This window comes from Anabrus simplex, chromosome 1, assembly GCF_040414725.1.
Source record: "Anabrus simplex isolate iqAnaSimp1 chromosome 1, ASM4041472v1, whole genome shotgun sequence".
In the NCBI taxonomy this organism is placed as follows: Eukaryota; Metazoa; Arthropoda; class Insecta; order Orthoptera; family Tettigoniidae; genus Anabrus; species Anabrus simplex.
The window spans coordinates 1193146493-1193172079 of record NC_090265.1 but is presented as its reverse complement, the minus strand read 5'-3'; the positions used below and the strand labels follow the sequence as shown (position 1 = coordinate 1193172079).

At 39.1% G+C, this 25587-nt stretch overlaps 1 protein-coding gene across 1 annotated transcript in view; it reads right to left on the bottom strand.

Moving 5' to 3' along the window:
* Positions 1 to 25587, bottom strand: part of Smyd4-3 (SET and MYND domain containing, class 4, member 3) — a 148087-nt gene that overhangs the window by 60241 nt on the left and 62259 nt on the right. Inside the window, exon 4 of the mRNA XM_067151401.2 lies at positions 9399 to 9630. Coding sequence (XP_067007502.1) covers positions 9399 to 9630 — 232 coding nt within the window. The remainder of the gene's footprint in view (positions 1 to 9398; positions 9631 to 25587) is intronic.

Here is a 25587-nt window from a genome sequence, read left to right as displayed (position 1 = left end):
ATAATCCTGCACTTTGATTGGATATTCATTTTGATGGAATAAGTTCCTGTCCACCTCAAGAGTGTACCCGCCGAGGTGCGGACATTGGTGTGTTGTCTTACTGATCTGGTTCTCGTAGAGGGCGGATGTGGTCCGTGACCTGTCCCACTCATGTGAGAGTGTTCGGCATTTCTTGTGTAAGCCCTCGCTTCTTTTCAGATTTAGTTTTTTGCTTGTAATGTTGAAGTAACTTTAATTAATTTCAAATGTGCACATGTTTTCCCCGCTGAGGCCTATTGACCAAATTTGTAAATGTCAACCGGTTGATTATTCAATTACCTCCATCCTAATTGTGATGAGGAAAGTGTCTTTTCTAACCTTTTATATGAACTGTAAAGCTAACCTATCTCATGACACTGTCTCTGTAATTCTGTTTCACCTTTTTATCTGTTAAGTATGTGACTTTGTTATTTTTGTGTCTGAGGTTCTTGGTAATGTAAACTAAATGTTTCAACCTTTCTCTAATGTATTTTCTCTTTAATAGTGTACCTGACATGAACCAAGGACTAGGGATCAAGTGAAAATGTATTTCTTTGTCTGGACCCTTTATGTCGCTAAGTTATTCTTATATATTTATTATGCCCACTTGATTTATAACCCAGATAACGACCCTGTAGATTTATTGTGGGAGACTCTCTGGGTAGGGGGTGGGTGCAATAGGTAAGGGGATTTGCCCTCTGTTTTAATGCAGAGCAAGTTACAGGTGGGTGCTATTAGCACCAAGGTGTCATTCTCCACTCGCATGGCTGTAAAGCACGTTTGTACATTTGTTTGGTAAAACTTACGTACAGTATACTTTAATTTATGTCATTCAGTTCCAATATTCAGTAAATGTTGTTTGTTTGTTTGTTTGTTTGTTTGTTTGTTTGTTTGTTTGTTTGTTTGTTTGTTTGTTTGTTTGTTTGTTTGTTTGTTTGTTTTGTTTTGTTTTGTTTTGTTTTGTTTTGTTTTGTTTTGTTTTGTTTTGAATTTTTTAACCAGATTTTTGTACAATAAACAGGGCTCTTTGGAATATCGTTTTTCTTCCCCAAGTTTCAGACATGAAAATCCTTGTTCCGCTGCCTTGTAGGGTTCCTGCCATTTCCCACATCCTGATCTTAGATGCCATTGTTTTCTAACCACATTTAAATTTGATATTACGATGTTTTAACATTTCTAAATTTTATCACATGGTCTTTAATTTCTTATTTTTGTGTAATGAACTTAATTAACTGTTACAGTTACTGTTGTTACTGGGGTATATATATGATGCTGACTAATCACTGTGAGGGACATAGAGATGTGAGATGTGTCTTCATTTGGCCAGCCAGTCAAATCGTGCAATATCTAGATTTGTGGGACATTTGAATGTGACAGTGGCCTGATGTTGGATTTCATAGTAACATGAGGGTAGGCGTACTTGTCAAGTTTCCGGGTGACCGCTTCTGACCACCACATGGGAGGATTGCCATATTGGACGCCAAGCAGATCGTAACCCCTTCACATCTGTGCCTGCCATCCAAGAACAAGTAATGGACTCCCTACAACATTCTGTGTCATCCTACACCACTGGTCGGAGACTAGCAACAGCTGGACAAGGGAATTACCGTCCCATGCACAGGCTGCCGTTAACGCCACAACACAACTGACTGCGTTTGAAGTGATGCTGTGACTGGGAAGCATGGACTAGTGATGAATGACATCGCATTGTGTTAAGCGATGAATCGTGGTTCTGCACTACCCCGGATTATTATTGTCTGCGTGTATGTCGGTGACCTGGGGAGAGGTCCCATTCTTCCAATGTTTTTGAGAGAGCCAGTGGTGTTACTGCTGGTGTCATGGTATGGGGAGCCATCAGGTATGACTTCACGTCACGGCTGGTAGTGATTCAGCAAATTCTGATGGCACAATGGTATACATTACGGACATCCTGCGTCCTCATGTGTTACCTCTCATATGACAGTATTGGTGCAATTTTTCAACAGGACAATGCTCATCCACACACAGCATGTGTCTCTACGAACTGTGTGCATGATGTTGAGGTACTTCAGTGGCCTGCAAGATTCCAAGATCTGTCCCCGGTAGAACATGTGTGGGACCAGCTTGAACATCAAGTTCGTCCCAGTGTCACTATCCACGATATCAAGGACCAGTTACAACGGCTGTGGGCCAGCTTGCTTCAGGAGAGGATACAACAGCTTTATTTCACCCTTCCCACCCAAATCAGTGCATGCATCCAGGCCAGAAGAGGTGTAAGATCATACTGATAAGTTGGTTCAAATGGCCAAGTTAAATTTGACTCGATTTTGTAATCACTGAAATAACATTGCACACCCTCTCAACATGTGAAGTTTAATTTTGCTTCCTCCTCCCCTTCTGGTGCTTTAATTTTTTTGTCAGGCAGTGGATGTAAAATAAATTTGATTAAATAGGATTTCCTATTTCTAACTGTGTAGTTCGTCAATACGGAAATGAAGATTATAGATTACGATAAATTTGATTCTGTTAGTAGGGGGAAAAAAGCTGGAGCTGGCACAGGGGCTAATGTGCAAGATGGCGGCTATACATGGGCTATTATGGGACTAACTCTGGGGAGCTAGTGCAAGAACTACTGTGCAAGATGGCGGCTATACATAGGTTCTTTTATGGAGAAGGCCCAGGGGAGACAGCCTAAAGGTGACTGTGCAAGATGGTGACCACGTACAACTTCCTAGTGCTAGGGTCTTCGAGGCAAGATGGCGGCTATACATGGGCTCTTATGGAGAAAGCTGGCCCAGGGAAGACATAGGACTTAAAGAGACGGCCTAAGGGTGATTGTGCAAGATGGCGGCTATACATGGGCACTTATGGAGAAAGCTGGCCCGGAGGCTACTGCGCAAGATGACTGCTATACATAGGCTCTTATGGAGAAAGCTGGCTCAGGGGAGACAAAAGACTTATGGAGACGGCCTAGGGGCGATTCCACAAGATGGCAGCTATACACAGGCTCTTGTGGGACTAACTCTAGGGAGCTGGCACAGGGGCACTTGTGCAAGATAGTGACTATACACAGACTCTTATGGAGAAAGCTGGCACAGGGGAGACATAGGATTTAAGGAGACGGCCTAGGGGCGATTGCGCAAGATGGCAGCCGCGTACAACTTCCTACTGCTAGGGACCCCAAGGCAAGATGGTTACTATACATTGGTTATATGAGACTAACTTTAAGGATATGGACCAGGAGTTAATGGCGATACGTTGTTCTTATAGGCCTAACTCTACAGAGCTGCCTCAGGGGCTCACAACTTGTAACTTATGAACTATTAGTTTGATTAGCCTGACATTCAAGAACTGAGGCAAGGGCTACTATGCAAGATGACTGCTATACTGTATTCATATAGACCATTACTAGAGGGCTGCCTCAGGGGCTTACAATTTGTAACTTATGACCTATTATTTATATCAGCCTAACTTTCGGGGACTGAGGTAAAGGCTACTATGCAAGATGGCTGCTATAGTCTATTTGTATAGACCTTAACTAGAGGGTCACCTCAGGGGCTCACAACTTGTAACCTATAACCTATTAGTTTTATCAGCCTGAAATTCGAGGACTGAGGCAAGGGCTACTATGCAAGATGGCTGCTACACTGTATTCTCATGGACCAAACTCTAGAGAGCTACGTTAGGGGCTCACAACTTGTAACTTATGACCCATTAGTTTTATCACCTAACTTTTGGGAACTGAGGCAGGGGGTACTAGGCAAGATAGCCACTGTACATTGGTTATATTAGACTAACTTTAAGGAGCTGGGCTATCATTTATCCTTCTAACCACTGCCCTTCAAAACTTTAGTCTAGAACAGGAGCTAGTGGTGATACATGAGCTTTATGGCACTAACTTGGAAAGAACTGTGCTAGGGCTTTTCGAGTATTGGGCTAATGTGGGGGGTTTCATCCTCCTAACTGGATACCCTTCCTAACATCAGTCTAGCGCAGGGGCTCTTGCGTATACATAGGCTCTTATGGGACTAACCCTGGAGGAGAGCTGCACTAGGACTCTTGAGGAAGGATAGTCGCTCAAAGGTAAAAGCATAATCAGAATGATGAGATATAGATAAACATAGAATGTTGTTCTAACCTAGCTTTTTAATCCTGTTAGAAGTGATAAAGTTCATTCAGTGTAGGATTGCAAATGATGAACAAAAAAACAAAAAAAATTGTGCTACATACATGATAGGAAATGGAACCCAGGGGTCAATTCTTATCAGAAGGGCAAAAGGATGAAAGGACTCTTCCTCCTCCTCCTCCTCCTCCTCCTCCTCACTGCGCCCTCCTGCTCCTCCTAGGGATAAAGGGCTAATGGGCTAAAGGGCAATAGGCTTACATTTTTTATATTTAGGGTGCCTCTCTTCTCTTTATCTGGGCTTGAGACCGGCTCTACAGCTAGACAGGGAGTTAACACCCTAAGGAAGGGAGAATGATGGAAAAGAGTCTGTACCAATATAGCTACTCGATCCACTATATGCTACAAAAGGATGACTTAGGTGAGGGTGAGTGTGAGGGCTGGGAATGTAGGAAGGTGTTTAGGCTGTTGTACTGTCGAGAGAGAGCTTACATGTAAGGTCTTCACTTTGAAGAGCTATTACTCAATAATACTCGCACAATGAAATTCTTGCTCTATTTCAGAAATATCTGCTCGGTCGTGGAGGGAAGGTAAGAAAATTAGAGGGAGAACAAGACAACGAAGGTTTCTAATGATTTAAAGATAAGAGGTACAGAACCAACTGGGGCTACAGAGTTAGTTACAGAGGATTGTGACAGAGTACAATAAAATCAATGAGGCTTGCAGACAGAACAGTTTAGAATGAAGATGTATGTATGTAAATAACTAACTGTATAATACATTCAAGTATTGTTTATCTGGCTTTAGAACACATTGTTGACAAATTATTTTGTGTCAAGTGATTTAAACATCATCATTTATTCATTTGGATGGTTTCATTGCAGAGGAATTACCATATTTTATCTCTAATATTGAATTATTTTTATTGCTATTTTTGAAATTTGATTTTATGTTCAGAAAATATATTTTTAACATAATCATTGTTGGTAGCAAGTACATATCATCCTCAACATTCCCTGCAAGTTTAAAGTCAAAATTGTAAATTATGTAGTGCTTTAAATAGGGACTTGCAAATGCTACTAATCAGCCTGGCATTCTTGGCACATTCTCAACATGAGAGCATAACGCTAAGAGGGTTAATGATTGTGATTAGATGCATCTGGCTGGAATTGTCTATGGTGATAGACAAGCTGTACTGGCTCAAATCACATTCAAATGCAATGCAGGAGGTACCAGATACTTATCCAGCAGGTCATTGCAGTGTTCTTTAACGTGGGTGGGATATAGGGACGGAAGACTTATCGGAGTGCCCTTCTTAACATTATGACACTGGGCTCAGCATCTCACCTGGGCACGTGACATTGCTAATTGGACCCTGGAGGACTGGCGACATGTAGCTTGGTCCAATGAGTTACTGTTCTAGTTGTTTTGAGCTGATGGTAGGGTTTGATTGGTGCAGGCCCCATGAAGACATGGAGCCCAGTTGTCAACAAGGCACCATACAGGCTAGTGGTAGGTCTATTATGGTTTGGGGTATGTTCACGTGGCATGGGCTGGATCTGCTGATCCACGTGAACAGCTTTTTGACCAGTGACTGCTACTCTGAACTGCTTGTTGACCACTTCCAGTTCTCCATGGACTTCATTTACCCCCTAAAATGATGAGATATCCAGCAGGATAATGTACTGTGTCATCGGGCCCAAGTTGTGCTGAATTGGTTCAAGGAGCATTCTGGAGAGCTTCAACGGCTGTTGTAGACACCTCGTTCGCCTTTTATGAACCAAACTGAGCATTTATAGGATATGGTGGTCAGGTCCATTCACACCCAAAAGCCTGTACCTACAAATAGCAGCAAGCTGTGGGTAGTTATCCAAATAGGTCAGAATCTTTCTACAGGTGCTTTTTCCATGTGTGGAATCGATGCCATGAGGAGTTACTGCACTTGGCTAAGCTAGAGAGGGCCTACATGACTCTAGACCCCTATCCGATGATGTTTAGCATGTCAGTTTATTTTTATGTACCGTTTTCCACCAATCATAATTGCTTTTTTAAAAATCCCATACAGTTGATAAAGCAGGCATTACTGCCTAAAATTCCTACTTTTACAACTTCTTCCCTACCTTCCCCTCTTCTTGTATGCCTACTGACTGATTGAGGGAGATCTACCATCATTCCTAGAATCCTAATTATCTCCTCAAACTCTCCAATTCTTCCCTCATACTCCTTAATGTCTGCTCACACACAAAGTCCCTCCATCTGCATTTCTTAGCCATACTATCTTCTTTATGAAAATGTGAACTATTATAGAAATCAACAAAAGTTGTTTAAAAAAATGTGTTCTGTGAATAAAAATAAATCAAATAAAGGACATACTGTATACCAAGGCAGTACCCAGGAATATATTGCAGGTGGGGGGGGTTAGGATTTTTCAGCGGAAGTTGTGGGTAGTGGCGCTCCAAAATCAAAAGCTACAGGAGCAATAAAATACTCTCTGGGTGAGGGTGGTAGAATATACCCATGGTATCCCCCACCTAATGTAAGGCATGACTAAAAGGGGGACCTGAGGCTCACAATATGGGAGCGTGGGTTGGCAACCACGGTTCCTGTAGCTGAGTCTGGCATTGCTTCCACTCACTTGTATCAAGCTCCTCACCTTCATCTCTCCTATTCGACCACCCTTGGTCAACGCTTGTTCTCTTTTGAGCCCAACATTATTAGGTTTGCAAGGCCAAGGGAGTCTTTCATTTTCACTCCCTTCATTGACCTTCCCTTTCTATTGTCGATGCCTTCATTCTTTGAAGGTTTTCTTCCACATTCCATTTGATTAGTGTTAACAGAGGCTGGCTGAATAATAATAATAATAATAATAATAATAATAATAATAATAATAATAATAATAATAATAATAATAATAATAATAATAATAATAATAATAATAATAATAATAATAATAATGACATACAGCCTCCGGAGAGGCATTGTGCAGATCTTTCGAGATGACGCCCTATAGGCTATCTGCTCATCTGTGAGGATGAATCCTTACCTAAGATGAATTCTAATGCTGAGCTATCTCCTCCAACTCTCCAAGGCAGCACAAACACCTAACCTCTCAAACCGAAGAATTAACCAATGAATGTTAAAAACCCTGACCTGGCCACAAATCAAACCTGAGACTCACTGGACCAAAGGCCAGCACGATAACCATTTAATCATGAAGACGGACAAAACTCCTGTCCTTGTTCCGAGGTAGTAGAGCTCTTTTCAGAGACAGCCACAATGGAGGTGAGCTACACGTGTCGTTTTAACCTCATACCAGCCGTATTGCCATTCTTAAATCTCTGACAGTACCAGGCCTGTGATGACAATAGCTAGTAGCACTAACAGTTATGCTACAAAGGCGAATGTTGCATGGTTGAACTTCATCTTAAAGCAATAAATACAACCATCAGCAAATAAAAATGTTATGCTTTTACTTATGAAATAAATTTAATCAAATAAAAAGTTCAAACATATTTAGGGTAGCACCATTTACAACTCAATGGGTTAAGTGCAAAGTTAGTCACAGCGGTCAAAACAAGGAGATTCTCCATTTGTTTAAAAATGGAGAAAACCAAATTTATTTACACTAAAATTGTTATAAAAGACCTTTACAGGTTTTATATATTTAAAAAATCTTATAATGGCTCGATAAAAAGAAAATATTTCTGCATGCTTATTAAAAATAATGCCACCCATGTGTCATATTTAATAGTTCATTCTTGTTTTTACATTATAAGTGACCGGGTGAGTTGGCCGTGTGCGTAGAGGCGCGCGGCTGTGAGCTTGCATCCGGGAGATAGTATGTTCGAGTCCCACTATTGGCAGCCCTGAAAATGGTTTTCCGTGGTTTCCCATTTTCACACCAGACACCTTAATTAAGGCCACGGCTGCTTCCTTCCAACTCCTAGGCCTTCCCTGTCCCATCGTCGCTATAAGACCTATCTGTGTCGGTGCTACATAAAGCCCCTAGCAGAAGACATTATAAGTGAATTTCTTTCATTTACATCTTGCACTTACCGATTTTGTAAACACCGAATTGAAAATCATTTGACTACAATTTTCACAATATTTTGAATTTGCAAAGTTACCTATTACCAAAACATTTCATTTACTACTATTAGAGATTATAATTTTTGTATTTGAGTTATGTTGGTGAAATAGGGGGCCAATTCACATATTTTGATTCATTTGTAAAACAGAGCTTAATCAACATTAGTGCTGCTCCCAGACAAAAGAGAAAAGGCCACAACATTAAAAGAATGTCTTGACTACCTATATCTGAAACATGATCCACATGAACTGATAACAAATGTGTCAAAAAGTGAAGATGGTCGGTGGATGCAGAGTGGATTTCGGCCCTTGGGTTTCGTCCCTTAAGAGGCCACGGCTTGTCCGTGGACCAACAGCACTGTACTCTGACTGGCCAACCGAGCAGAGGAAAGTTGGCCACGGCTCTACCGTGGCTCTACGCCTCTGCATTTGGGAGACGGGCCTGGGGCACAGTGCTGGGCTTCATACGCCTGGTCCCACCCATCAACTCCCCTTCAGGGGAGGAATGAAAACGTTTAGTAGTAGTAGTAGTAGTAGTAGTAGTAGTAGTAGTAGTAAAGTGAAGACTAGGCATATAATCATTCAAATATATAGGTATTTAAATCCTTACAATATTTAGACAATATACTTAATGTTTTCCATTTTATTTATTCATATGATGGTAACACAAGGCCCAAGGACAACATTTTATACAATATAATATATAATTGAATGATAGTGCAAAACTTATTTTTTTTTAAAAAAAAAGCAAATCTCCCCAAAATTAATATTTTAATTTATTTTTTCTGTAAATTTATAGATAAACCTTCAAAGATGGTGTAGTTTTATTGGTTAAATTCAATTGTTTTATTTTCTACAGTGTTGATTTCATTATTTTTTATTTAATGCGTTGAATTTTTGATAACCCATATGTGCAGTTTGAATTTTTAAAGTCATTTCAGGGGGTTTTGAACCTCTCTAAACACTCTCCTGTGTACGTCCTTGCTGTATACTACCAAAGATTACATGACAATAAACCAAGAAGTATAAAATAAATACACTACGTACAATACTACTCTTTTGATTTTCCCAAAGTTAAGATTGATAGATATATTCTTCAAAACACTGGTCATTGGAATGAACTATACCATGATACATTCAAATAACAAAGGATCAATATAGAAATCTGAAGGTATTATGAGTATTTTACCTCTTAAAGCAATGGAAGCAATGTGTCCCGGCATACTCTGATAATAACACAGAACAATGAGCTTGTTCTGTCACTAATATGTCTCCAGCTTTTATGTTCCGACCTGCAGCAGCAAATCGCCCCATTTCTGGACTCTCCTGGATCTTAATAGCTGAGCTTGCTGACTCATATCGGGAATTATGCCCTCCTGTCAAAGTTGGCAAAATGGCAGGGCCTTCACCGCTTACAGGAGCTGAAAAGCAAGACATATTATTTAACTGCTCTTTGAAAGAGTCTGTACGCATGGTGGAAAATGAGCAATGTTATAGAAGAAGAATGTAAATGTGTTTGTCTTTTTTACTTTCTTTTCTATCAACAGTTTCATTTTTCAAACAATGTAGGTTCAGAACGTACTTTCTGATGGATTTTATTCATCATATCAACAGTTTCATCTTTCAAACAATGGAGGTTCAGAACGTACTTTCTGATGGATTTTATTCATCATGTGCTTTCTTAATATCGGTATATAACTTTTATTAATCAATAATTCATGGAATAAAGATACATCCACTAAGATCAAAATTTATAGAAGTACCAGATGGAATAAATTAATTTAAAACCCCCTCAAACTCAGAAACAAACAAAGTACACCAAAACTTAATGCGATGTTTATTGTTTAAAGGGATCTAACATGGAACGATAATTAAAACTTCAAAATGTATCCAGTGAGCAGAATCTAAAATGAATTAATTATGAAAAAATGACCATGAATCCAAAACAAACAGTGCATCCAATTCACAATGCCTTATTTTCTTGGATGGTGCATGTTGTCCAAAGGGGTCCAAAATCAAGGTCACTGGCCTCTCATAATAGTACTAATCACTAGTAAAGCAGAACCATGATGTTTCTCCTATAGTAGTACTAATCATAGGTAACGAAGAATCATGGTATTCTTTGCATGGTGGTACTAATCACAGGTAATGTAGACCCATGGTATGCCACACATAGTGGTACTACTGACAGGCAACACAGACCCATGGTGTTTCTCACATAAGGATACTACTCACAAGCAACGCAGATCCACGAGTTTTCTCACATAAGGGTACTATTATTTATCGTACCAGAAGCACTAATATATCATTAATATTAACAAGTGTTTCTGCCTGGAAAGAATCAGCCATCTAGGAAATGTCCTAGTCCGTTGCCCAGGGAATGCCAGGATGAATTTAATCAATATTATAAGGGTACTACTCATAAGAAACATAGACCCATGGTGTTCCTCACATAGAAGTACTAATCATGGACGCCGGCTAGATCCGGGGCATTCCTCATATACCGAAGTGGTACTAATCACAGGCCACACATACTCAAGGCGTTGTTCACATAGTGGTACTCATCACAGGCTATGTATTGTACCTGTCCCGGGCATTGACAGAGTACTAAGTATTAAATCCTGTTTCACAAATAAGTCACGGATGGAGATCTTACGGATGAAGAACTTTGGACAATCAAACCCGGGTATCAAAGTCCCATCCTCCCTACTTTCATTCAGAGCAAATGGCTATGCCCGAGAGCATATGGGTCATGGTTCTGTCCGCTGAAAATAAATTAGGTAAGTAACATAAATATCTTGAAAGTAGGGCATTATAGTAAGAGGAATACATTAATCTAAGAAATGATAAGAATGGATGTTTATCAAATTCAAAAGACAATTTTATTCACTGAGAGATCATTGGTGAAATATTTTATACACATATGAGCTGCCAAATACTTGCCTGCATGGCAATTTTTAAGACCTATTACACTTATCATATGGGTAATGCCATTTAATGTCTTTACGAGTTCATTATACACTCATGAATTGCATTCTGACATTCCCAAGCCGAAGTTACTCAACACTGCACATATTACAAATTCAATGATATAATGATATCATTTGGATTTCCACTGTATGGTGAAAGAACACATAAATTACATGAAGACGGTGCCATCTCAAATGTTTTCTTTTCTTAAGTTGTGGATTTTGAGAGTATCGGATCAATACATTCCTTATTACATCAACAAATTTCCTAGTCATAAAAATCCTGCTGTCACCTATCATTAATGGTTCCTGTAATATCACATTACACATTACCATACTACCGAATATATGTGTCTCCCCAGGGTAACAAACTTATTAGTAATATTTACAAAATGCTGGTAAGCCTGTAACACCAAAAGGAATCATCATACAATTATGCAAAGCACAAACAATAAAATACATAATATAGTGGTGCATTCTCCCTGTAAACAAGACAAATACACTCCACAACTCTCCAGAATCTGTGATCCCACGGAGGTCTTCTGGTATTGATCCAAGGACTTCGATACCAGTCGGGTATCGAACCACGCCTTCTTGACTTCAAGGTGCTATCTGAAATTCCGTAATTACGACTTTATTCTAATACCCTAATTGGAGGAGAGCATCAATTGCCAGCTTATTAAACACAAAGCCTTACGATGGCAAAGACAAAATACTACGCAAGCGAATATTTAAGCACTGTGTTCTAAATGGGCGAGACTATCTCTGCAGGTCAGAAGCACCACATGTTTGAGGACAAAGCCCCTAAGAAACAAACAAGTGAGAGGTCTGGAGCTTCATCTCCCTCTCATCCCTCTACTCAGAAGCCATATATCACTTCGCCTAGGGACCCGCTCCCTGGCTAAAAACAGCTGAGCGGATGTACACAATTAAATCTGGAATAAATGATTAATTATTATTTCATCTATCACATACTTTATGGGCAAAATACCCTCCATGGGCATCATTCACATATCATTCACTTTCTTCCAATGCTTCAGAAAATTACACTACTGGCTTATATTATTATTTCTCATATCCTGCATATCTTCACATATTTTCTCTCTCGCCCTCAATTTCCAACACATGTACTTAATATCCACACTATTGAAATACCTTCTAGAATATTTTAAGATGACCTTTACCAACAGGGAATTACAGTATAACATTTCACACACTCACATATCCTCTAAGTCATTAGTTCGCAACTCGAGTCATCGTTTTCTATAATATCTATAACCATGCAAGATTTTAATTCGTGAAGCACCTGAACTCGGAATTTAACAAGAACCTACTAGCTGATTTTAAATGGAAATACATAGAAGTCAGCCTGAATTATTTCAATCCACTCATCTACGAGTGCTCCACTAAACACACATAACAACTTATAGGGCAGTAATCACTAATTCATGCATACTCCCAGGGATAACTTTGGTGATTAACCACTAATCACCAAGAAGACAAGAAAAATAAATCTAATGAAAAACTGCACCCCTTTGAGAATCATATATCTCGCTATCAACACAATATACAGGGTGAACAAAAAATGCCGCACGTGGAAGTCGGCATGCGGTTCCTCGTTGAAATTCATGACAAAAGTTTATCTTGCAAAACCTAGTCCCACCAATAGGTTTAACAGAAATGCGAGTTAAGAAACGAGGCTCTGACAACGCTATAATGGCGTGCAGCGTGGCCAAGCACAAGTCGCATGAACTCGGCGCTCTGCCGGAGCTGTGTCATTAGCTCAGTGAGACGAGGTAATGCCATAAATGCTGGTTGTGCAGACGCACCAATGTTTGAGTCGTGTTCGCGCCAATTTTTTTTTTTCAGATAATGTACCAAATTGTATCCAATGTACACCTCCACTACGCAATACACTATGTTCTGTCTTACCGTTACTGTTACCTTTATTTAAACATTCAAACATAACATGAACTTCTTACAGATGTAAACGACCACTTTGTTTCGTCCATGGCACAAATACAGCCAATACGTAGAACATATTAGTGGATACAGTAACATCGTCTCTATCCAATGCGGTACAAGTAAACACAATACAGTACAGAAGGTAGGCTATACTGGATTGCCCATTATGCTATGCATAATAATTCCATAGTGTATGTGTGACGTCCAGTCTTATCTTCACAGAGCTGGTACGTACACTTAAGAGCAACGTTCACTTCACAGCAAATGTTCAAAGTGACCACCTTGCATTTGCAAACACTTCACCACTCGCTGGAGTGTACTTTTCCGGACCCTACGCAACACACCTGCATCCACCATTGCCGATGCAGCATGCACGCGAGCTATTAGGATTTGAACATCCATGGGTAGAGTACTAAAAACATGTTCCTTTAACTCTTTCCGGTCTAACTGTGAGCAACGGCTGAAATTACGCTCAGACCGCACTGGGGGCATAGCCCGTAATAAGGTTTGACAATTCATAAAAATCGAGAACGAGCTATGTACGCATTCTGGTGGTTACATCGTGTTTCTTCATGTATTAGTTACGAGAGTATTTATGCAGATGGCAGTATTATATGTCTAAGTCAGAGAATTTATGATATTTTCGATCACTATGCATCAGTAGATGTTGTCACTCAGTAAGCTCTAAGACATGGCTTCTCGCGGCAAACATGTGCTTGACGAAAGTGATATTTTTGATATTTTATTATATATTATAAGTTTATGCGCAAATGAACACATTATTGACATATGAATTTGAAACAACTTCATACATTTCATTATGATTGGAGTTCGTTTTACGGCCTAGCGCATGGTCCCGTGTATTTCAAATTTGCGTGAATGCATAAGATTGTCTACATATTAGTAAACTTGTCTGTTCAGAAGACTGTATTTTCTCTTTCTCAGAAGTCTTTTGTGGTGAATGGAACAATATTTTTACATTTGAGTAACTTTTGGTGAAATTTATCAATTAAAATAAAATTTCATAAGAGCTCCCATTTTCATTCTTGTAATTATTACTATTATTATAAAAAATTATTATTTTTATATCATACTCATTATTGTTGTTGTTTTGTAATTGCAATGCAATTTTATATTAGCAAAATAGGGTAAATATGACAGTATTTCAGAAAGGTGTACTTGCTTAGTTATCCATCAGACCTTTCTCCACTCACAAAACATGGTATAATATAAAAACAATTTAAAATCTCAAGTGATAGTTGACATAATACAAACAGCGTTTTTCAAAACTAGATGCTCAAACAAGCACAAAGAAAAAAGAATCATGCACACATCTCCTACAGGTACAGAGATATAATGTTTTAAATATTCTTAAAAATGGCCAGTCCAGAACGTTTGTAACGGATATTAAGGCCCAGACTGGAATGGGTTAAGTGTCTGCACAAATAAAAATCTAATGGATTAAGGTCCGGAGAACGTGGAGGCCAGAACATTGGCTCTCCACGACCAATCCATTTTCCTGAAAATGCTTCGTTTAACCAGTTACACACAGTCATTCCAAAGTGTGGTGGTGCACCATCATTCTGAAACCATAGCTGTCGCTGAACACCAAGTGGAACGTTTTTTAAGCGTCAGGCAAAGTATTGCCCAGAAACGTACGATAGCAGGGTGCATTCAACTTTTCCAGCAATAGGTAAGGGCCTAAAAGCACTCCTCCCACAATTCCTTCCCACAGGTTTATGCCAAAGCATGCCTGAAAGCCACGATCATGGGTGATATGTGAGTTGTGGTCAGACCAATAATGGCTGTTGTGATGGTTGAAAATACCTTCCCAAGTGAAGCTACATTTCTCACTTCATATCACAATCTTTATGAAATGTTCATTCTTTTCAACTTGTTGCAAAAGCCATTCACAGACCTGTACTCGTTGAATGCGGTCTTCTAGTCGCTGGTGTTGAGTTAACGTGTAATGATATGATGCACTTTTTTGATGTGCAACACGTCAACAACCAGTGTTTGAGATACTTGGAACTGCCTTGCAATATCACAGGTACTTCGCCAAGGTGATTGGTGAATGGCTTCAAGAATGTCATCCTCTGTTTGTGGAGTATGTCTAGTCCTTGGATGACCTCTGTCCACTACTTGAGGACGAAGATTACCGGTTTCCTGCAGGCGTTGTTCAATGCAACGAAAAACATTCTTATCGGGATGGCACCTTTAGGTGTACCGTGCTGCATACTCATGAGCAGCAGCAGAAGCTTGGTTATCGGATGCACCCAACACTAAAAGCATATCGACGTATTCGCCGTTTTTGTACTCCATCAAAAACTGCCCTACATGCACTTGACAGGACCAGTTATGGTTGTGCACTGCGAGGTTAGTCGACTCATGCATTCAGTTGAATGGATTACAATGTCACGTGTTCGACTATTGTCATGTGACAACAGGATGTCATGCTTACAAACGCAGTTACACGACGGGAACTAGGGACCTGACGTCACATATACAAAAGAAAAAAACAACCTGACGTAGATTTGAGCCACAGCTCCATGGTGCACGTGGGTTCGATAACCCAGCCGTCTACTCAGTGAGCTGTGACGGTGGGTGCGGTAGAGTGTGATGATGCACATTTCTCTATTACATTCTGATGCACTGCAGGATGTGACAGTGTTGCCAGCTTCTCATTTTTTACCTGTTTTCCAATGGCACCAGATCCGATTTGGCTATAGAAACTTTTGTCTTGCAATGGGCTGAGGAATCACATGCCGACTTCCAAGTGTGGCATTTTTTGTTCACCCTGTATATGAAATCTAAATGCATGCTGCTGTATCTGTCTACAAAGTTAAATAATGAACATATTAATGCGACCTTTGACGGATTTTCATGCTAAGATATCATTGGAATGTATTTAAAATTTTGGTGTGTAACCTGCTGTCATCTGGCAATACCCATATGGATTTAGGTTATCCATGACCACCATCTCGCTTGTAGAAGGTCCTGGGTTCATTTGACTCCGCGTTGACTCCATGATGTACTGGAAACTGCTACCATCAAGCCGTTGAAATCCCACGCTGTTCTTCCACTCAGGAATACCGCAGGCACATAGGCGTAATCTCGCAGCTGTAGGTCCTAGGTTCAAGGGGCACTCAAGTACATGTGAACACAGGTGTGAGTCAAGTTATTTGAAGTACTGTTTATCTGACTTCAAGATATATGCAATAAATGGTAGTGACCACTCATATGCTCGAGATGGACTACCATAAGTAGCGATTAATGTCTCTGAAGATCGCCACTCGTGCTCCATTCATTACATATAGTGACAATTGATCATTTGTCTATCCCTAAACTGAGTGTCACTCTTCAATTAATCATACCTAGCTAATTTGACTATATTTATTTTGTAGCATTTATAACATCTGATAATTTCACACGGGCTAACCATAGCACACTGATCTTTAGCTCTCTGTACTCACTGTCTTACTGCACACTGATGATTAGAGATAGCTTGATCCGGTCACTAAATGAAAATAATTGATTTAGCCTGTATAGAATATCACAATAATATCTTGTATTTGGTCTATCACAAGAGTAGAATTAATCACTGTACTTGATGTAAGTATCATACACACCTACCACACAATGACTGTAGACAGAAACACTTAGTCTGCACTGTGATGTGAACCACATAAAGAATGATACAGAACAAGATAAAATGCGCTGGGTAAAGCGCCTTATAAAGTCGACTAGTGAATTTTGCTAGGCAGAGGGAACGCTCCTCACACATTTGACATATTCGCTCCGCTAATTGTCATCTTCCATAGTCGAATGAATGCTCAATTTGTAGCTCTTTACACCATCTATCTACTGAAATATTTTAATTCAGATTGGATCGCAGCCTATATGGTAATTATGAATGCGTCCTTCGGTTTTTTAGGCGTGCTGGATGTGGGTAGTGGGGACTTCCTGCTCTGCATTAAGAAAACTCCCAAGGCCATCTGGTCTTCGTCACTGCGATGTTGTCTCAAGTGACATTAAGAATACGTCAAGAATAAATTATATTTTTACATCATTAAATACTGCAAATTATGCAGAGTTCATTGACCCCATTTATGTAGTTTTTCTGGGCTTTTGTATCATTATCATCATCATCATCATCATCATTATTATTATTATTATTATTATTATTATTAGCGAGCTCGCAAAATTGGTGGGTTGGTATCCAAGAAATAGGCAGGAAAGTGATAGTAATATACAGTTCTTAAGTTGAAACACTGGAAATTAACCAAGCCTTCTGACACAGGTAACAAGTCTAACATCATATCGGTAGCTCCCTTGCACTATAGGGAGAGTAATACCAAGGTCTTAGGTACTTAGAGCTTCTCACTCTCCTTACGCGTAATTAGCGGTCATATCTCCGAAAATACAGATGTTGATTCCCCAAAGGGAATTTTAAAATATTTGTCCCGAATGAGTAAATTTATAATACCAATATAATGGTCCGTTATTGGACATTATAAATTTTCCAGCTAACTCATTCTTGGTTGCCTGCGTTTCGCCCTCGTGTGCTAAGTTAGGCTCATCAGTTGGGACTTAGCACACCACCCAAGACGCAAGGCTAGTGCATACCGTGGAGGCCACTGCATAGGCTACTTGAAGCCACCAGCAGTGCCAATGCACTATGAGAGCTATGTCTCATTTCCAAAATTTGATGCCTGCCTGGCCATCAGATAATACAGATCTGTATGCATCAGCCTCATGTCAGTGGGTTTACTGGCAGGTAAAAGAACTCCTGTGTGACTAAATTCCAGCACCTCGGTGTCTTCCAAAACCACAAAAGAAATGAGTGGGATGTAAAGCAAATAACATTATTTATTATTATTACTAATGGTATTGCTCACATAGTGGTACTAATCATAGGCAATGTAGGCCCATAGTTTATCACACATTGTGGCACCACCCACAAGCATTGTGTGCAGTTGTACTGTTAAAGTGTATTAATATAGACGTGCATAATTAATTAGTAATTTCCACATAAATTTGAGTCAGGAGCCAAGGAAAGAAAACAATTATTACTAAACATATGACTACAAGACTAAAAGGAATGATAAATAATATAAAGTATATACAATATATACAGCAGCAAATTCATACATTCCTGGCAAAAGAATGTACAAAATCCACAGCTTCAGAGCTGCATGAGGAGTGCATTCACCCACAGAGTTACAGATGATGGAGCCTTCATATGATCTACTTGTAATCACTGGTATGAGTGCAGTGGACTTTCAGAGAGGATGTGCTCCACAGTCTGGCAGGGTGCTCCCCAGTCACAGTCAGGAGAGCTTCAGAAACACCACTTGTGGAGCAACTATGTAGTGATGGGCAACGCTCCCGTTCGAGAGTGACAGCACAGATATCGAGACTTACGCGAGAATCTCGAGACCAATTCTGCTGTGCTGCAATCTGTGCAACATCCCAGAAACTACATGTAAACTTGGTAGTATACCATAAGCCATTATTGTATGAAATAACATTCTCATATGGAAATGTGTGAACCAATAAATTTTGTCAAAAGCCTGGAAAAGTACGGCATGTTCAACCATGAACCCCTTAATTCCATTAACAAAAGTTAAAATGGGATGTCGGTATCTTAAATTGTTGACGACTTATTTGAAGTGGACACCTTAGCTGAACAACCCTGCATAATTTGTGAATAACTGTAGGTAGGATGTACATCTACCTATGTGGATACCAGAGGCATGCATTATTCAAACGTGGGACGGGGAGAGATGTGCTTTGCTGCATATGCAACCACCATTACACATGAATGGAATGTGTAATTTAAAATGCCCGAGTTTGCTCCAATTTTTTCGATAGGGGTGATGGGCAATGCTCTAGAGACCAATTCTCCTATGCTGTAAGCTGTGCATTGTCCCAGTAACTATGAGCATAAGCTTGGTAGTGTATCGTCAGCAGTTCTCATATCGAAACATGTGTGGTCATAACGTTTGTCATCAGCCTCGGAAAGTACTGTATATTGAATTGTGAGCCCTTAATACCATTAACAAACTGTTCACGACTTATTTGAGTTGGACATCTCAGCTGAATATCCCCGTATAATTTATGAATAACTGTAGATAGGATGTACACCTATTTGGATACTAGAGGTGTGCATTATTTGAACTTGAGATGGGGAAAGATGTGCTTTGCTGCATATGCAACCACCATTACACATTAGTGGAAAGTCTAATGTAAAATGCCCGAGTTTGCTCCAATTCTTTCAACAGGGGTGATGGGCAACACTCTCGAGACCGATTCTCCTGTGCTGCAAGCTGTGTGATGTCCCAGTAACTACGAGTGTAAGCTTGATAGTATATAAGCAGCGGTTCTCATGTGGAAATGTGTGTGTCGATATATTTGCTCAAAAGCTTAGGAAATCACTGCATGTTGAACCTGATGCAAGTGCGATAACAGGTATAACTTGAAAACAATATTCTCTCACTCATGGGTAACAAATGCAGATATCGAGCTTGAATTATTATGGATTATGGTTATTATAATTGTTATTTTATGATTGCGACTATTGTTTTACATTTATTATTATTATTATTATTATTATTATTATTATTATTATTATTATTATTATTATTATTATTATTATTATTATTATTATTATTATTATTATTATTATTATTATTATTATTATTATTGGAGATCTAAGTGCGCAAGTTGGGGTAGACAGACTTGGGTACAAGAACATCACTGGTCCACAAGGATTTGGACAAAGGAACCCAGAAGGAGAACAACTATTAGATCTATGCAGAAGAAATGATCTTATAATAAAAAATACATTCTTCAAAAAAAGAGACAGTCACAGAGTAACAAGGTACAGTTGGGATGGCCAGTATAGAACACTGATTGACTACATAATCACGAATAAACATAGTGGCAGATACATCGCAGATGTAAAGGTCATCTCTAGTGAAAACATGGACAGTGACCACAGATTGTTGGTAGTAGACATCAAACATAAGACTAATGAAACGCAGAAAATTATTATGAAAAAACCAAGGGTTAAAACTTGGAAGTTGTAAGAAGTCCAAATAAAGGAAGAATACAAACTAAGGACTCAACAGAGTTTGCCAAAGGGTGAAGTAACCAACGTTAAGGTAGAGTGGAAGGCCTTCTAATAATAATAATAATAATAATAATAATAATAATAATAATAATAATAATAATAATAATACTTTATTAATGGTAATACCATTTTACATAACAGTAGAGAAGAATAGACAAAACAAAACACACTAAAAAGAAAGTTCAATGGAGTATAAGTAGAAAAATATGTACAGATATATACACAGGTTATATTACAAGTAAGCACAGGAAAGTAATAGTCAATTCTGGAGATTATGTAAGCGATTTCTAAATTTTGACAATGAGCAGTTAAATATATCAATATCCACTTTGTTTAGAGATCTTGACATTCGTTCAATTGGCCCATTTAATGCGTAATTAGTTCTATGCCAATTTATAGACAATGTATTCTTGAACCTTGTGTATCTGTCTGGTACATGTACGTTAACTTTTGGAAGGAGTTGTGGACAGTTCACCAAGGAATGAAGCAATTTAAAACTGAAGAGTGTATCCAATAATTCACGGCATTGTGACAGGCTATGTAGATTTAAGGACTGTTGTAGGGATGTATAATAGAAATATTTGAGAAATTATTGTAGACAACCTCGTATTTTTCAGTAGGCCTAATTAAGGACTTTTTTTTTCTCCGTCCCGTGGAGTAGGGAAAATAATAGTAATCCACCAGCTGTAATAATCACATAACCACATTTCAGTAGAATTGTAGTGAAGATAAGGTATAATATATTAGATAGTATCTTGCCAGTTATATTCGTGTTTTTCTTCGTGTACGGCAATCCTTTTGATACTTGAGCATTTAACCAAACGCAGTGTAGTGTAGATACATTGTAGTATAGATACAGTACATTTAGATCGTGCCGTATCTTGCCTGCTATATTCGTGTGTTATCTTTCGTGTATATCTATTAGACCGTAATACTAATAATAATTTGTCTAAGCATTTAGCTTTTGGTAATCTTTGAGTACAGTAGTTCTTGCAAATTTCATTTCTGTTGTGCTTAGTAGTGACATACGGTACGGTACCGGTATCGTAATTAGGATACGTCTGAAAGTAGTTTAAAAATTACTGTAGTGTACTGTACAGTAGTATACGAGTAATATCCTATTAGAATTTAGTGTGCTTATTTTATTATTGTAAAATATTTGTGTAGTACTGGTGTAGTAGAGGTATCCGTAGAAACTCTTACTAAAATATTGTTGAAATTAGGATAGGCTTAATTGCAGTTTGGAATTGTGTAGTTCTTGTGTATTACTTTCGATATTCAGTAATTAACAGCAGCTTTTATCCTGTTAGGGGTTGTAGGATTTAAAAAAATAGAGCACGACTAAGTAGTATTGTAGTGTAGTCGTATATTAATTACCTTATTGTTGTGTACTATCCCAGACAATATATCCCTCCGTTCATCTATGTTTTGTTTTTTGCAAATAAGTTATTTTATTTTTTAATTTAAAATTCTTCCCCCATAAAGAATGGCTAAGGAGCGCGAGTGTACTTATTGTGGGTGTGGTGAGGCATTGAGGGGAATGAGGGAGGAGTTGGAAAGTTTGAGGGAGATAATTAGGATTCTCACAGAAGACAGGAAGGAAGATAGAACTCCCTCAAACAATGTACAGGTTACAGTAGGTGTACAAGAGGGAGGGGAAAGAAAGGGAGGAGTTGTAGAAGACAGGTGGTCTAATGTTCTAAGGGGAAGGAGATTGCAGGCCAAGGGCTCTATTCAGGATCAGAATTCAGGACAGGTGTCTGTGCGAAATCGGTACGAGTCACTCCAGGTAGAACAACAGAGGGAAGATGAGGGACAGGGAACTGTTGCTGAGATGCGTGGAAGTAGGAGGAAGGGAAAAGGTAGGAAAGGGAAATGTAGAGTAGAGGATAGGAAAAGACAGGTGGAACAAGGTCATGGGAAGGAGAAAAGGGAGGAGGAAGTAGCTTCTGTGGCTATCAGGAAAGATAGGGCTGACAAGGAGGGGAGGGGATCAAATGAGGTGGGTAGGGTTGAGGCTCTGGTCATGGGGGATTCCATCGTTAGACACGTGGGGAAAGTGTGTGGAGGTAAGGGAACCAGGGTAGAATGTTATCCAGGAATTAGGTTGAGGCAGATGTTGAGGAAAGTAGAAGAGAGGGAGGAGGGGAAGGAGAAGGTAGTAGTGTTTCATGTTGGTACCAACAACGTAAGGCAAGCTGATATAAGTACCAACATAGTTGGAGATGTGTGGGATCTGGTAAATGCAGCACGGGTGAAGTTTAAGAAAGCGGAGATTGTTATTAGTGGAATACTGTGTAGGAGGGATACTGACTGGAGGGTGATTGGGGATTTAAATGAGACTATGGAGTGGGTATGTGGGAAACTGGAAGTGAAATTTCTAGATCCTAATGGAGATAGGGATCTGCGCTCGGATGGCCTTCATTTAAACCGCAGTGGTACGTATAAGTTAGGAAATTTGTTTGGAAGGGTAATAGGGAGGTACATTCAGGGAAGCGGGATGGCCTAGGGAGCGGTGATAAGGGAACAGGGAACTGGAAATCAAGTAGGGATGACATAAAATTGTTAGTGTTGAACTGTAGAAGTATTGTAAAGAAAGGAATAGAATTAAGTAATTTAATAGATATATATTTACCAGATATTATAATAGGAGTTGAATCATGGCTGAGAAATGATATAATGGATGCAGAAATTTTCTCACGGCAATGGAGTGTGTATCGTAGAGATAGGATAGGAAAGGTGGGAGGGGGAGTTTTCATTCTGGTGAAAGAAGAATTTGTAAGCTACGAAAAAGTTAAAGATGAGACACATGAAATTCTAGGTGTAAGGCTCATTTCGAAAGATAATAGGCAACTTGATATATTTGGAGTGTACAGATCGGTAAAGGGTAGTACTGATGCGGATTCAGAATTATTTGATAGGATAGTCAGCTATGTGGGAAACGACATGGAAAGAAATGTGATTGTAGCGGGAGATCTGAATTTGCCAGATGTCAATTGGGAAGGAAATGCGAATGACAGGAAACATGACCAACAAATGGCAAATAAGTTAATATGGGAAGGACAGCTGATTCAGAAAGTGATGGAACCAACCAGAGGGAAAAATATTTTGGATGTGGTGCTGATAAAACCAGATGAGCTCTATAAGGAAACTGAAGTAATAGATGGTATTAGTGATCATGAAGCTGTTTTTGTGGTAGTTAAAAATAAATGTGATAGAAAGGAAGGTCTTAAAAGTAGGACTGTTAGGCAGTACCATATGGCTGATAAAGCAGGTATGAGGCAGTTTCTAAAAAGTAACTATGATCGGTGGAAAACGGTAAATAAAAATTTATACAGACTCTGGGATGGGTTTAAAGAAATTGTTGAGGAATGAGAAAACAGGTTTGTACCTTTAAGGGTGGTAAGGAATGGTAAAGACCCACCTTATTATAATAGAGAAATAAAGAGACTAAGAAGGAGGTGCAGACTGGAAAGAAATAGAGTTAGAAATGGCTGTGGAAGTAAGGAGAAATTGAAGGAACTTACTAGAAAATTGAATCTAGCAAAGAAGACAGCTAAGGATAACATGATGGCAAGCATAATTGGCAGTCATACAAATTTTAGTGAAAAATGGAAGGGTATGTATAGGTATTTTAAGGCAGAAACAGGTTCCAAGAAGGACATTCCAGGAATAATTAATGAACAAGGGGAGTGTGTATGTGAGGATCTTCAAAAGGCAGAAGTATTCAGTCAGCAGTATGTAAAGATTTTTGGTTACAAGGATAATGTCGAGATAGAGGAAGAGACTAAGGCCAAAGAAGTAATAAAATTTACATATGATAACAATGACATTTACAATAAGATACAAAAGTTGAAAAAAAGAAAAGCGGCTGGAATTGATCAGATTTCTGGGGATATACTAAAAACAATGGGTTGGGATATAGTACCATATCTGAAGTACTTATTTGATTATTGTTTGGCCGAAGGAGCTATACCAGATGAATGGAGAGTTGCTATAGTAGCCCCTGTGTATAAAGGAAAGGGTGATAGACATAAAGCTGAAAATTACAGGCTAGTAAGTTTGACATGCATTGTATGTAAGCTTTGGGAAGGCATTCTTTCTGATTATATTAGACATGTTTGTGAAATTAATAACTGGTTCGATAGAAGGCAATTCGGTTTTAGGAAAGGTTATTCCACTGAAGCTCAACTTGTAGGATTCCAGCAAGATATAGCAGATATCTTGGATTCTGGAGGTCAAATGGACTGTATCGCGATTGACATGTCTAAAGCATTTGATAGGGTGGATCATGGGAGACTACTGGCAAAAATGAGTGCAATTGGACTAGACAAAAGAGTGACTGAATGGGTTGCTATATTTCTAGAAAATAGATCTCAGAGAGTTAGAGTAGGTGAAGCTTTGTCTGACCCTGTAATAGTTGAGAGGGGAGTTCCTCAGGGCAGTGTTATCGGACCTTTATGTTTTCTTATATATATAAATGATATGAGTAAAGGAGTGGAATCGGAGGTAAGGCTTTTTGCGGATGATGTTATTCTGTATAGAGTGATAAATAAGTTACAAGATTGTGAGCAACTGCAACGTGACCTCGAAAATATTGTGAGATGGACAGCAGGCAATGGTATGTTGATAACCAGGGCTAAAAGTCAGGTTGTGAGTTTCACAAATAGGAAAAGTCCTCTCAGTTTTAATTACTGTGTTGATGGGGTGAAAGTTCCTTTTGGGGATCATTGAAAGTATCTAGGTGTTAATATACGGAAAGATCTTCACTGGGGTAATCACATAAATGGGATTGTAAATAAAGGGTACCGATCTCTGCACATGGTTATGAGGGTGTTTAAGGGTTGTAGTAAGGATGTAAAGGAGAGTGCATATAAGTCTCTGGTAAGACCCCAACTAGAGTATGGTTCCAGTGTATGGGACCCTCACCAGGATTACCTGATTCAAGAACTGGAAAAAATCCAAAGAAAAGCAGCTCGATTTGTTCTGGGTGATTTCCAACAAAAGAGTAGCGTTACAAAAATGTTGCAATGTTTGGGTTGGGAAGAATTGAGAGAAAGAAGAAGAGCTGCTCGACTAAGTGGTATGTTCCGAGCTGTCAGCGGAGAGATGGCATGGAATGACATTAGTAGACGAATAGGTTTGAATGGCGTCTATAAAAGTAGGAAAGATCACAATATGAAGATAAAGTTGGAATTCAAGAGGACAAACTGGGGCAAATATTCATTTATAGGAAGGGGAGTTAGGGATTGGAATAACTTACCAAGGGAGATGTTCAATAATTTTCCAATTTCTTTGAAATCATTTCG